Source organism: Montipora foliosa, chromosome 3 (genome assembly GCF_036669935.1).
Source record: "Montipora foliosa isolate CH-2021 chromosome 3, ASM3666993v2, whole genome shotgun sequence".
Taxonomy (NCBI): domain Eukaryota; kingdom Metazoa; phylum Cnidaria; class Anthozoa; order Scleractinia; family Acroporidae; genus Montipora; species Montipora foliosa.
Window position 1 is genome coordinate 3,360,256 of NC_090871.1, and position 13,262 is coordinate 3,373,517.

At 38.0% G+C, this 13,262-nt stretch overlaps 1 protein-coding gene across 2 annotated transcripts in view; it reads right to left on the minus strand.

Annotated features, from left to right (window-relative positions):
* LOC137996486 (protein mono-ADP-ribosyltransferase PARP4-like) overlaps positions 1-13,262 on the minus strand; it is a 75,458-nt gene that overhangs the window by 61,820 nt on the left and 376 nt on the right. For both annotated transcript variants that reach the window (XR_011122319.1, XM_068841925.1), the window contains exons 2-14: positions 10,997-11,195; positions 10,305-10,377; positions 9,392-9,470; positions 9,093-9,221; positions 8,548-8,709; positions 6,055-6,372; positions 5,214-5,374; positions 3,910-4,018; positions 3,790-3,818; positions 3,308-3,406; positions 3,041-3,122; positions 2,469-2,567; positions 2,215-2,258 (exon numbers count right to left, since the gene is read on the minus strand). Coding sequence is in view for 1 of the 2 variants with exons in the window: in XM_068841925.1 (XP_068698026.1) it covers positions 2,215-2,258; positions 2,469-2,567; positions 3,041-3,122; positions 3,308-3,406; positions 3,790-3,818; positions 3,910-4,018; positions 5,214-5,374; positions 6,055-6,372; positions 8,548-8,709; positions 9,093-9,221; positions 9,392-9,470; positions 10,305-10,377; positions 10,997-11,195 (1,583 nt within the window). In the remaining variant the exon portion in view is untranslated. The remainder of the gene's footprint in view (positions 1-2,214; positions 2,259-2,468; positions 2,568-3,040; positions 3,123-3,307; positions 3,407-3,789; positions 3,819-3,909; positions 4,019-5,213; positions 5,375-6,054; positions 6,373-8,547; positions 8,710-9,092; positions 9,222-9,391; positions 9,471-10,304; positions 10,378-10,996; positions 11,196-13,262) is intronic.

Here is a 13,262-nt window from a genome sequence, read left to right on the forward strand (position 1 = left end):
TGCACAAATCGGTCAGGCATAATCTAAATCTCAAATCTAAATCAATAATCCACAAAGGGTATTACCCATCACCGTGGATAAATTATATTTTTTGGCTGCAAAGGTATTCTTTGACCCAGCCTGTTTCACCTTTACGATGCTTTTAAGATTTCGACAACGGAAAGTATTCGAGAAGCTGGAAAATGGTATTGTGTCGTTTTCTACCGACTGAAATCGGAAACTTCAAAACTTTTCCAGTTGGCGCCAAGGGCAAAATACGGCTTTCAAATACATTGCCATTGCAATTTCTCGTCAGACTTCGCTAATGTAAGAGCAAGTAAAATTCTTCAAGGTCAGTTGAAATTACTGCTGAGTTTATTGGTGGCAGAACGAGGGGGCCGATGAGGTCGACTGAGAGATGAAGCGGCCGAACTCACATAATTGATCACTTAACCACAAACACAAGCATTATCTGGAATCTTCGCACAGACGTTTTTGAGTACTGTTATGTAATTACTGTTTTGTTAAAATCAATGTTTTGGGATGTTTAATGCCATTTCTACGCAACTATTATCTTCGTGTAAATTATATTTTGAATTTACGTCATAGACACAATCCATCGCTCACGCGTTCAGCCGTCTCTTCCCACAGGTAACCCAGGCTCACTGTGTGCGTCACGTAGGTATTAAAATATAGAGAACATATGAAGCGAAGTTTAGGTCTGAAAATTTGCTAGAAAATGGTAATAAAAATCGATAAAACTTACCATGTGGTGAGCTGTTGTTGTCTTTAATACGTACACAAAGTTTCGGGGAAAATGGTCCCCGTTCACCTTCCTTCATAATATAGTGACAAGGTAGGAGACGGAGGCCAGCGTCGGGACTCCGATCGACCCAAAACAAGCACGATTTTTTCCACGAAAATCAAATCCAGTCGCTAAATAAACACGCCAGGTTCGTGGAATAGGAATTTCTCTAAACCATGAATCCACTGAAGCATCTCCAGGTAGCAACGCGGAGCCACCAGACTCCGTAAAACTTGTAAGTTAACCTGCTAAAATGGCGGCCAGAAAGCGTGGTACTCACGAAGTGCCCAATTCAAAATGGCACTGAACTCTGGACGCCTGGTGACGAGTATAATAAGTCTCCCTCGAGGGAGGGGAGTCCCAAATTGCTAAAAACAAAACTCACTGAGCAATTTGGGACTCCCCTCCCTCGAGGGAGACTTATTATACTCGTCACCAGGCGTCCAGAGTTCAGTGCCATTTTGAATTGGGCACTTCGTGAGTACCACGCTTTCTGGCCGCCATTTTAGCAGGTTAACTTACAAGTTTTACGGAGTCTGGTGGCTCTGCGTTGCTACCTGGAGATGCTTCAGTGGATTCATGGTTTAGAGAAATTCCTATTCCACGAACCTGGCGTGTTTATTTAGCGACTGGATTTGATTTTCGTGGAAAAAATCGTGCTTGTTTTGGGTCGATCGGAGTCCCGACGCTGGCTTCCGTCTCCTACCTTGTCACTATATTATGAAGGAAGGTGAACGGGGACCATTTTCCCCGAAACTTTGTGTACGTATTAAAGACAACAACAGCTCACCACATGGTAAGTTTTATCGATTTTTATTACCATTTTCTAGCAAATTTTCAGACCTAAACTTCGCCTCATATGTTCTCTATATTTTAATACCTACGTGACGCACACAGTGAGCCTGGGTTACCTGTGCTCTTCCCGGAGAGGATACCCGAACTCGAGAGTGCGGTTAAAATCAAGCACGTCATGATTGCTCTGGCTGGCTCTGATTGGATGAAAATGCGACTCTAGATTTTTGAACCAATCAACGAATCATCGAAATGTAAAACCGAAGCAATCGCGAAATGAATTTCTACAGTACAATCAATCAAAGAGCGCGTCACACTTTCCAGCCATTTTGATGATAATCGGCCAAAAGCGAATATATAATTTGTCTCGCCGAATCGAGGCGAGGAGGGAGACCGGTTGACTATTTAAGAGAAAGGGTATATTTTATCAAACGTTGTTAATGGGAATAAATGGCACTTGAAAGTACATTCTTGTTAACATAAAGTGATTACTCTCTAAAGACTATCTAAAAGCACAACCGAAGACTTGAACAAGGGATCATACAGAAAAACCCCAGGAAGTGGGTCAGAAAGGAAATGAAAACCTAGACCCTTCCAGTTCTAAGAAATATCTATCGAAGACTGATAGTTGCTGTCACCTTATTTTCTGCTGGTTTCCGTTGTAGATGACAAATTCATCATCCTTGAAAAAAAAAAGACAATGAAACTCATTTTCTCTCAAATGCACTTAAACATGATTCGGAAAAAAAAATAGCCCAGTAATTGGTGCTTATGGTTTAATTCATAATCTTTGAAAAGAAAAGGAATGCTCCTGTCAATGTATCAACAAACACGCATTTTTTTAAATTTAAGTCATTCAATATGCCTTTATTACGACTGATTAACAGCTGACCTTAAAGTCTGACGGCTCATCTTCAGTGCAGAGCACACCGTAACAGCTATTGTAACCATCTGGAGGTGAATTTAAATCCAAAGAAAATTTCCTGAACGCCTGGAGAAAATCGGACGGACTAAAGTAAGTAATCATTAAGTTGCAGGGAAATGTGGCTACGGAAGCAGTTATGGGAGTCCAAAACTATGAAAGATCTCGTGTACGTTTTGTCAAACGGCGAACGCTTTTGCTAAAATTCAGTGTTTCCCCCCAAAAAATTAAAAATTGCTTTATTTGACAATAATACGACACACAAAAGTCTGCCTTTTGGCAAACGGCTACCAAATCCATTCAAAAAGAACATTTTTAAACGTTTAATTACATACACTTTGAACAGTGGAAGAAACATTTTTGACAATAGCGGTCGTAAACGCAAGTGGCTGGAAAAAGTAAGATGTCAACGAGATTCAAAATCATGTCCTCTGAGATTCTAGAGCATATTTCTACCGTACCCTCAACTCAGCTCTCAAGCCAATCAGGGAGCTGAACTTAAATAATGAGAGCGGATTCGAGCCTCAAATTATTTTTCTTACCTTGACTTTTCCCAACGCGACCTCGTTAACAAGCATAAGCCGTGTTCCATGGTTTCCTGGCGAAGAATACTTTGCGCTCGTACTGCAATGAAAATTTAATATTGTCATTTGTCCTCTTGACCAAAAAAGCTTTAAATGTGTTGTAATTCGTCGGAAAACAAAGTTAACTTGCCATTTGTTTCATATGACCTCTTTTTGATGGTCCCCTTGATGGCTAAAACAAATTGACAATTGACGCATAACAAAGGCAAAAATCAATACCCCCACCTTGCGGAACTTGCAAAGTAGATTCCACTCCCAAGCATTCCTGCATCCGAACGCTTGCCTCCAAAGTCATCCACAACAATTTTAGGCAACAGAAGACCCCTGGCGGAATATACAAGATAGTTTACCTCTTGAACAGGAAAAAGTACATCGCGGTTACAAATAACTTATTTGCAATCGCACTTGAAGTGCAGGAAAATAAAGTTCGCGCTTTAGTTTTCATAATCACGTGCTACATTTCAAACCACTTCTCTAAATCACATGCAACTCATTTTAATTACACCATTAGGCAACGCAGCTTCTTTAGCTTTTCCATTTATTCTCTGTTTGGCATTAATTTTGTATTTTAATGGTAAATAAATGGGTGGTTGTTGTAGAGCACACAGAGTTGCGATTCTTCGTTTTCGCCGAAAAAAAAAAGTGGATTTGGATTTGGTTAAGCGACTTCGCTTGAAGTTGTAGCTGATCAGGTACAGCAATCTTACCTTGATAAAATACCAACAAAGTTTGTCACCTAAAAAGGAAAAAAGAAATCGTTAATTTTAAAAGAACTGAGCGAGCAATGCTACTGCTTGTGCAACATTGATAAAATGCCAACCTCATACCTTTGATGAATGAAAGAGAAGTTTTTTGTTTTCAATTTCACAGGTAAATGTAGCTTCTTCAACTGGTCGACAGATGGAGAAAATATTCAAAATGTTGATCTTGGACGGTCTAATTGGAAAAATAAAAAGAAAGAATGTAACATGGGAAACCCTTTTATAGAAATCTTTGGAATATAATGACAGATTCATTTGGTTTAAAGGAAAGCAGGCTATTGGTGGAGACAGAGCTGTGAATCATTTTCGTGTCGAATCTCCGGAGTCAGAGAGAGAGAGAGAGAGAGACCTTTTTAATTATCTCGCGAGATCTATCACAATTAAGAGCCAGTGAGAGAAAACTTCTGATCAAATCAAAATCAAGCCTACTGTAAACCTTTATTTAGCTCATTAACAACCACATTGTTAAGTGGAGGTTGATGCTTCTTAGAATATTTGTAGCCAGCTCTGGATGGAGAGCACTCTCATGACTAGCAAACCCATGTTTGAATGCAATTTTTGCAATTGCGTAAGGAAGCCTGAAAAATTCAGGACTTCAACGGGGTTTGAATCCGTGACCTTGCGATACCGGTGCGACGCTCTAACCAACTGAGCTATGAAGCAACTGACGTTGGGAGCTGGTCATTTGTGGGCTCTAATGTTGCCCTGAGGAATGAATCAACAATGAAATGATACATGAAATGGATCATTCCTCAGGGGAACATTAGAGCCCACAAATGACCATCTCCCAACGTCAGTGGCTTCATAGCTCAGTTGCGAGTCACGGGTTCAAACCCTGTTGAAGTCCTGAATTTTTCAGGCTTCCTTACGTAATTGCAAAAATTGCGTTCATAACTGCGAGGATCATAGCTTCACTTGATTTCATATCCACAGTTCATATATGATCCATTTCATATATCATTTCATCGTTAAACCCATGTTTGTGAGCCCCAGAAAGGCAGAGGGTGGGGGGATTGGGATGGAAATGCCTCCTTTGAATTGAAAACGCCCAACACAAAGAACGCACAAACGAACACCCTCTCTTCGCTCTCAAACCGACGCTTCACCATCCACGAGCACATGGAATCACGGCATATGCGCAAACGTAATAAAACCGCTAATAACCAGCCCAGATCTGTTCTTGTTTTCAAATCTGCTAAACGGCATTAAAGTACAATTTCATAGTAATTAATTAATTGGCATCATAACATCGTTCTTGAGAAAATTAATAATGATAAATCAGCTTGGATTAACTGCAGCTGAATTACTTATATTAAACTAGAATTCATGGCATTGTCCACATGATCAAGAAATATTAGTTATGTTTCTACCCTGTTTCGCTGGAATTCACACACTCTTGAACTTTATGAAACTCATCACTCCCACGTTCCAAACATTCCATGTGACACTTCAGTGATCTGTATTTAGAATACACACTTCTTCTTGTCAACCAGTTTGTTGATTCACCAATGCTCACCATGTCTTTGATAAGCTGTTGACAGACACAAGAGCAACAGTTTATACTCATTGACATTTACTGTTAAAACGCATGTTTGGGTAAAATGTAAGTCAGAACCTACCCTAAAACATGATTATTTTAATGAATCAGTCTATTTTGCTGACTTGTTCTTAGTCTGTATGGAGTAATGTACTATGGAGATGTAGAAAAAAAATTAAATTTTAATGTTCTGGCCCCAGTTGTTCAAACAATGGATAGTGCTACCCACTGGATAAATCACTATCCAGTGGATAACTAATAACAAAACCACTTGCGCTATCCAATAGATAGTGATTTATCCAGTGCTATGTTTTTAAAACCCAGGCCTCTTTAATGTGAAACAAGAAACAACAAAGTCAGAGTCGTTTTAATAGCTTTAGAGGACACAAATCACTAAATGAAATTTTCTAATTATAATAAGTTTATGATTTTGGATGAGATTAATAACTCATAACCCCCCCCCCCCCCCTCCTATAAAATGGCCAGGTATTCCAATCATGAAAGAAGGTAAACCCACACACAGCTGATAGAATTAACACAACTTTTTAGGGTGTGAAATCTCTTATCATATCTTGACACTGCAATGGCCTGATGCGTCCACTGGTGCAAGGAGAGAGAATTATGATAATGAAACAATTTTGCAAGTCGACTTCACACAATTCAAGTTGTCTCACCTGACATAAATCTTGCTTCTGTGCAATTGCCTGTCTCGATGCTATCTCGCATCCCCTGTTCTTATGAGGAATGACAGAGAAAAATTCATCTGAAAGTTTTTTCAATGCACTGGCATCTTCAGCAGCATCTAATGATCTCCGCAGCGTAAGCAAAATAGCTTCGGCTTTCTCCACATCTTCAAGTTTAATGGTATTAACAGGGACAGACAGAATGTTTGAGAGGCTACCAGTAGCTTCATTCCAAAGGGAATCAACAAGGTTTGCGACATTAGGAGATAATATCGAGTCTTCTTCTGAACAAAAGTCACTGATTGTCATCTAAAAATTGAAAAATGGTATGACAAACAAGTTAGCAACAGTGTGAAAACTTTGTCAGATGCAAACTTAAAGCCTGTCTGCAAACAAATAGCTAACTAATTCAAGTTAAAAGTCGCTCTGCGCTTTTTTTCTGAAATCAGGCCTTCTGATATTACTCAATGGTGCAATTTCACACAATCTACCTCAAATCGCATCCGATCGCACAATTCACAAAAAATCGCATAATTCACAAAAGAACGCGCAAAATTCATAAAATAAAACATAAATCAACAAGTTTCTTAGGAGTTCCTCCATAAATACGCAATTTTTAAGATGATTTACCTTGGAAAACGGCTAAAAAGCCTTTGTTACCTTCAATTTCGTAAATATTCGAAGTTCAAGGCATTATTTTGCATGTGGGGAGCCTGGTACTAGTCTCATTCTTAAAGAGTTGCCAATTGGTGTAATACAAACATGCCCTGTGTTCAGATTAGCAAATCTGTTCAGAAATATAATACTGTACACAAAAGCAAAGTGTAAGAAGCTAGTCGAAGCATACAGGAATATTAATAATTATTGATCATTCATTTGGCATGTTAGCTGTGTCCTTTCAACTTTTAACGTGGTGCACCGATAATGCAGAAGACCTCATTTTTTTTACTTGTCCCTACTAATGTCAATCAAGATTCATGATTATTGTTCCCTTATGTTCAAAATGTCTTTAGGGTAGTAAAAACATGTTTTTATTATCCTGAAACCTTGAAAAACAAAATTAAAATTGCTCAGAAAAAAATCGCATAATTTACGATATTTATTGCATTTAATTGGCCTTTCTAATCGTATAATCTGCCCTGCAAATTTCGCACAATTTGCATTTTTTCATCGCACCCTATCAGAAGGCGTGTGAAATGGCTTCACTGTGGATAAACAACCCGAGCAAAAACACTCTCTGCTCTGGCCAACAAAGAACTCTCACTTGTGGTTGTAAACAATGACACCAATGAAGCTGGGCATATTATGCTGTTTATTTGATCCTATGGAATAGCAGAAAATATTTTATGACCAAATTAAAATTACCGTAAAAACCCGGGCAGATAAGCCGCACCTTTTTGCCAAAATTCATCACTAGAAATCAGGATTGCGGCTTATCTGCGGGAACATTTGAAAAAGTGTCGTGAATTTCAACACCAATTTCCGTTAACTGACACATTTATGGAAAGTATGTAAATGATTAAATTTACACAAACCTACAAGGGAGTACTGATCATTGCTCAAATTTGAAAGTTTGTTGGCTCTTAAAAGAGCTGTTATTCATGTAAGAGTAAGTTTAATATTACAGCGCTTACAGTTGTTGCCCCTAAAAGTGTTAAACTGTCTTTGTTGACAGATCTTAAGCTGTGGTGTATGGCTGCTTTTCTCCAACAGAGAAACGTCACACTGCACGGAATTTCCATTCCCCCACAAACCTGTTTGCAGCATCGACGAGGGCCTATCATTCGGGTAGTAGATGGCCCACTGTTTCTTCGCCGTTTAGCACTTTGATAGCACTTTGATAGCAAATAGTCTTGTGTCAACTACTGACCAACAAAATAATTATAACTCCTTTTCCTACTTTCCCAACTGGGCAATGTTTCGTGCAGCTTATCGCTTTGTGTAAACTCTTAAAACATCACGCTGCTTCCGGTGTCCAGTTTTCCATTTTTCGCGTTCGATTTAATGCGTGGTTACCAAGCTTCGAATGTTTTGTTCACATTCCTGTTGTAATGAAAAAATCTACGTGTTGAACAAAGAAATTCCTGTCAACAAACACCAGAAAAAGATCAATCTTATGTCAAAGGTGGTAGTTCAATGTCAATAGTGAGTTTACGTTCAATGAACAGTGGATGATGAAGAAGACTTCTCAAGACTCGAGTTTGGATTGATTTTGATTTCTTTCGAAAAAAACTTTTTTTCCAAAATTTGAGCTGCTAAATTCAGGGTGCAGCTTATATGCGGGTGCGGCTTATGTGCAGGGTTTTACTAACAATGTTTTTCTGGGTACAGTATCTTCAAGTTAATAATTTGCAATGGGAGGCAGTTCGCTCAAGTCACAGAAGTCTTTCTTTTATTCAGACAAGTTGATTCCCTCAGACTATTAAATTTTTCTGATAATTGGTGAGCTGCACATGGTCAGAGCAAATGAATAATCATACTGACCTGTATCATTTTATCAGAGCCAATCTTGTGTGATAAAACAGATTCCACCCTCTTCAAACTATGGGGTGCTTGAGTCTGTAGATTGTACAAAGCAGTGTATGCTCCAAGGGCCTCACCCAAGGTACTGAAATATCTGCATTCCTTGGTCCCTTCATCACCTTCCTTTGAATTTAATTAATAGCAACTTTATTCATTCAGTTCAATGAAAGAGAAGGATCTATCAACGGTATCCGCCCACAACCGGATTGTAATTGACTGAGAGTTGATTTTAATGAGGGAAAAAAACCAACGGGGGAGTACCCAGAGAAACACCTTCGGAGTCAGATTGAGATGGACAGAAACTAAGCCCACATATCTCACAGCCTATAAGATAAAAGTACAAAAGTCATGTACATGTATGAATGGCAATTGAAAGTGAAAAAAAAGGCCATTCTTATAGCCATCAAAAATTATTTGTCTAATCTGCTATCTGCACTTTTAACAAATGCAGATTTCTGGAAGAACTTAATTCACTTTATTTTAACAAACTCTTACAAATCTCCTACCTGCACAGTCTTTAGATCCCCACTGTGAGTAAAAAGACGACATCTAAACCCAGTGCACACTGTTTGAGCAGGAATGACATGAAGTTCCAGAGCATAAAATGAAGAAATACTACTAGAGGAGTCATAACCCTGAAAAAAAAAATTGAAGAAACTATTAACATTTGAACGGCAGAATGGTCAATTTTACACCCCCTTAAATTATACAATTCAGCCTTTCAACACCCACCCAGTAAATGCCCTAAAAGAGTTTGATTTAATTAATATCTTCCAAAATGATGCATAGTGTTGTTCATAATTACCTGTAATAAAATATCTTTAGCAATTTCACAGTTCTGCTCATTAAAGCATGGAGCATCTGGTGACTTATAAGGCCAAACCCTGAAAATGATTGATGTGAAACTTTCAGAGCTTAACTACATGTACTACTATAATGATATACAATGTAGCTTCCTTTACATCTTTTCACTGAAGTTGACTCTCCAGATTATTAATTAACAAATTTAGGAGCCTCGGTCCGTAATACGGAACTTAACTCCCAGTTTCCTGTACCAGTCAATAAATTTCCCAGAAAAATGCAATCTTTAACCTTTTCCCCAATGTGGGGAAATATTAATTTTTATCCCTGATTTCTCTCTCAATCCAATAATATTAGTTATTTGCAAGTTCTCTCACAGTTTTCGGCAAGTTTGCATCTTTAACTCAATCTGTTCACACTTGCATGAAAGGTAATGCAACTGGATGAAGGTCCACATAGGCAAATCGTGGATAAATGGCGGGAGCATTCTCTACTCATAGCAGGATATATTATAGGGTAAGGTACTGTGGTGGGAGGTTTAGATTGATGATTGAGGAGGGGTGTTGTCCCAAAAAAAAATGGCTTCCAAATTTAGGTCAGGTTGAAGTTGACTCTGGAAAGAGGAAATGACAGTGACTTCCACCACAATTGACTTCAAAAGCATTACAAATCTATTATTTTTCTCAAAGCACTAAAACGAAATTTCCACTTGGATTACAATGCAGAAGTCCTACTGCAGATCTGAAGAGATGAATGCTATGTTCTGTCTGCTTTTATTGAAGGATCACTCATTAAACCAACTTAGAATTCTTAGCTTAGATACACGTACGCCAGTCTTGGCACAACAATGTGTGATACAGTGATGTCCAGCAGCATGCCCAAACAGAATAACATTATTATGTACGACATGTATGTACCGTATCTTATCGAGATCAGGCAGCTGCACAGTCTTCACAATATTTGCCTTCTTTTTATATGCTTGGTTCTCACCTGTGATTTTGTAAACAAATTACTGTACATCAATAATATTATTACATCAAATTAAAAAGGGTACATTTTTTTACATTCTACATGTAGGGTGGGAGGGGCATCATCCTCCTTATCAGAGAATGAAGAGAAGGGAAGGGGCAGACATTACAGGTATATCATCCTGTGGATATTGACGACACTTGAAATCAAACAATTCATAATAAACTAAATGGTAGCATCCAAAAATTTGGTTTTATCAACAGAGTTGATAATGTAAATTGGCCACCGTACAGAGATTCTAAAAGCTGACGTTTCGAGCGTTAGCCCTAGGGCTAACCAAAATTTTGTATACTACTTCCCCACCGACGCAGCACCACAGTTTCTTTAGAAACTATCTCCTTCATTTAAATGGTAGCATCATTTGCATTCGCTGATTGTATGGATAATAAATTTTTATTTTATGCTTTCATTGATTGAATCAAACATTTTTTTTATTTTACAGGCTGAACTAAAATTTTTTTCTATTGATATATTGCTTATGTTTTTATAAACCCGTTGACTCCCAGGGTTTAGGCCGGTTTGGGCGGGTTAACTGTATAAATTTATTAATGATTCCATAAAATAAATCTGTGTCACCTACTAGATATCTTTCCAGATCTGAATGCCTGTGAATCCTGTGTTTCTGTCAGAAGATATGGCTCAGGATCAAGAACCTTGCAAGACTTGACGCAGTCCTTAATAAAGTGACAGGAAACCACGGCAATCCCATACTTAATTGCGGTTTTTCCTTTGTATGAAGACAATGTCTTTTCTGAATCACTGGTCACCAAATAATTTGTCTGAAAAAGGTATACAAGTTAAAATAACTCACCTTCCTTCAATATTCTTATGAAGTCTGAACACAAAGTAAAATATTTCATGGTTTAATTAAACTTCAATTGGGTTGGCTTTCATCAGGCAAACTTATTTGAAGCAGGTGTCTCAGGCCCAACATTAACGTGATCCCTCTTTTAAAAGGGACTGTCAATATAAGATATGACATGCAACTTAACTGAAACATTGATTAGTTAAATCACTTCTCAATTTTACAAAACACAGCAAACATAAACGATGGATCTACCCCTAGCCACCTAATGTTTCTTTTGCTGTAGTGGCCAGTTTGATGGAATTTTGTCCCTTTTCACCTTTGATAATAATGGTAAAGTTTATTCAGTTTTCTAAGACTTGTAGTTATCAAACTAAATTATTGAACCAAGTTATTGTACAATTAATAAAATTAAATATCTAACATAATTATATAAGACTATAAGATTATATAGGACTAAATTTTGATACATAAAATAGTAGAAGTAATTATTCAAAATACTAAAACATGAAAAAGTCCTCTGATCTTTTGGTTCTACACCTTACACAGTTCTTAGATAGATATACGTTATCTTGTTTATTCCTTAACCCATAAAGGCAGTCAGCACTGACACGTTTTGGCAAGTGATTATGTAGTGGATGCCCCTTCATAACTTTGCTTTTGTCCATATATAATTTGTAAACAGAGGATTAGTGTCTTCTGCTTGGTAATGAATCTAGTTCCGCCCACTGGAGAGCATCATTGTAGCTTTCCATAGATGGAAATATGATTCTCTGAGTTCGCTTTTGTACTGACTCAAGTTTGTCAGCCAGCATACCAGGGATCAACTGCCACACAGGAACTGCATACTCCATGACTGGTCTAATAGAACTGAGGTACACCTTGAAGGTACTTTCTTTCTGCTCGTCGCAGAATTCGTAAGGAGTACAGCCTTTTACATGCCTTTTATATTAATGTCCCACTTTAGATCATTCTGTAAATGGAATCCTGGAATCTTGTAACTTGAGACTTGATCTATGACTTTATCTCCAAGATTGATTTGCCCGACAGTGAAATTAGGGTTGTCCATAAAGTTAAAATTTTAGCATTTCATATTACGGGTGAATGAATGTACATTGTACATTGTACATTAATAGTATCCCCTAAATAAAAAAAATAGATTTGGACAAAAGGTTAACAGTGTTTCACATAAGTGTTACCACGTGTGCGAGCGCTGTTTCGAAAAAGAAACAAACTCGCCTTTACTTCACTTTTCAACGTTGTAGTGTTAAAAAGAATATGGCTACGGATCTTGATCATGACTAATAAATATTCATGACAAAATTGAGATCAGAGAAAAAGTCCGGATAATCGAGAAATCCGGATAATCGAGGTTCGACTGTATTTCTGTTTTGAGCATCTGCCAAGATTGCTGTTAACCTTTTGTCCAAACTCTATTTTTCTCATTTAGGGGATTCTACTAAATGTGCAATGTAATCAAAGGTGAAAAGGGACAAAATTTCATCAAACTGGCTACTACAGCAAAAGTCAAAACAAAGTGGCTTATCTTATCCAAGAATATGTCTCAAAGGCTGCCTCCACGTTTTCACTTTCAGTTTTCATCCAGCACCTGCCAAAATAGCCTGAACCCAAGCTGTTTTTTTTTTTTGCAGTTTCATTCACTCAGAAGTCCTTCAGGCTAATCCAGCCAGGTCGACCACATGCTCTTTGTTACACAAGGTCATCAAGGGAATTTGGAAATTGCATTGCTCAAGAATTACATGTAGGGTTGGCGGTGCAACTACATTTATCAAGATACATAGGAATGTTTTTCGTATATTCATTGAAGGATCAGCATATCTTTGGAAGCTTGCCTTGTACAATCCGATCAGGATGACTATGCTAAAATATTTGCGCTAAAATTGTCGATAAATTGTAAACTGCGATCTTCCAGAAACCAGCAGGAATTTGCAACGCGGAAGTTTCTTCAGTAGATCGATAGTAATGTCCTCCAGCGAACCTTCCTTGCGCTGTCTTCGACCGCACTGCAGCTGCTGTAACT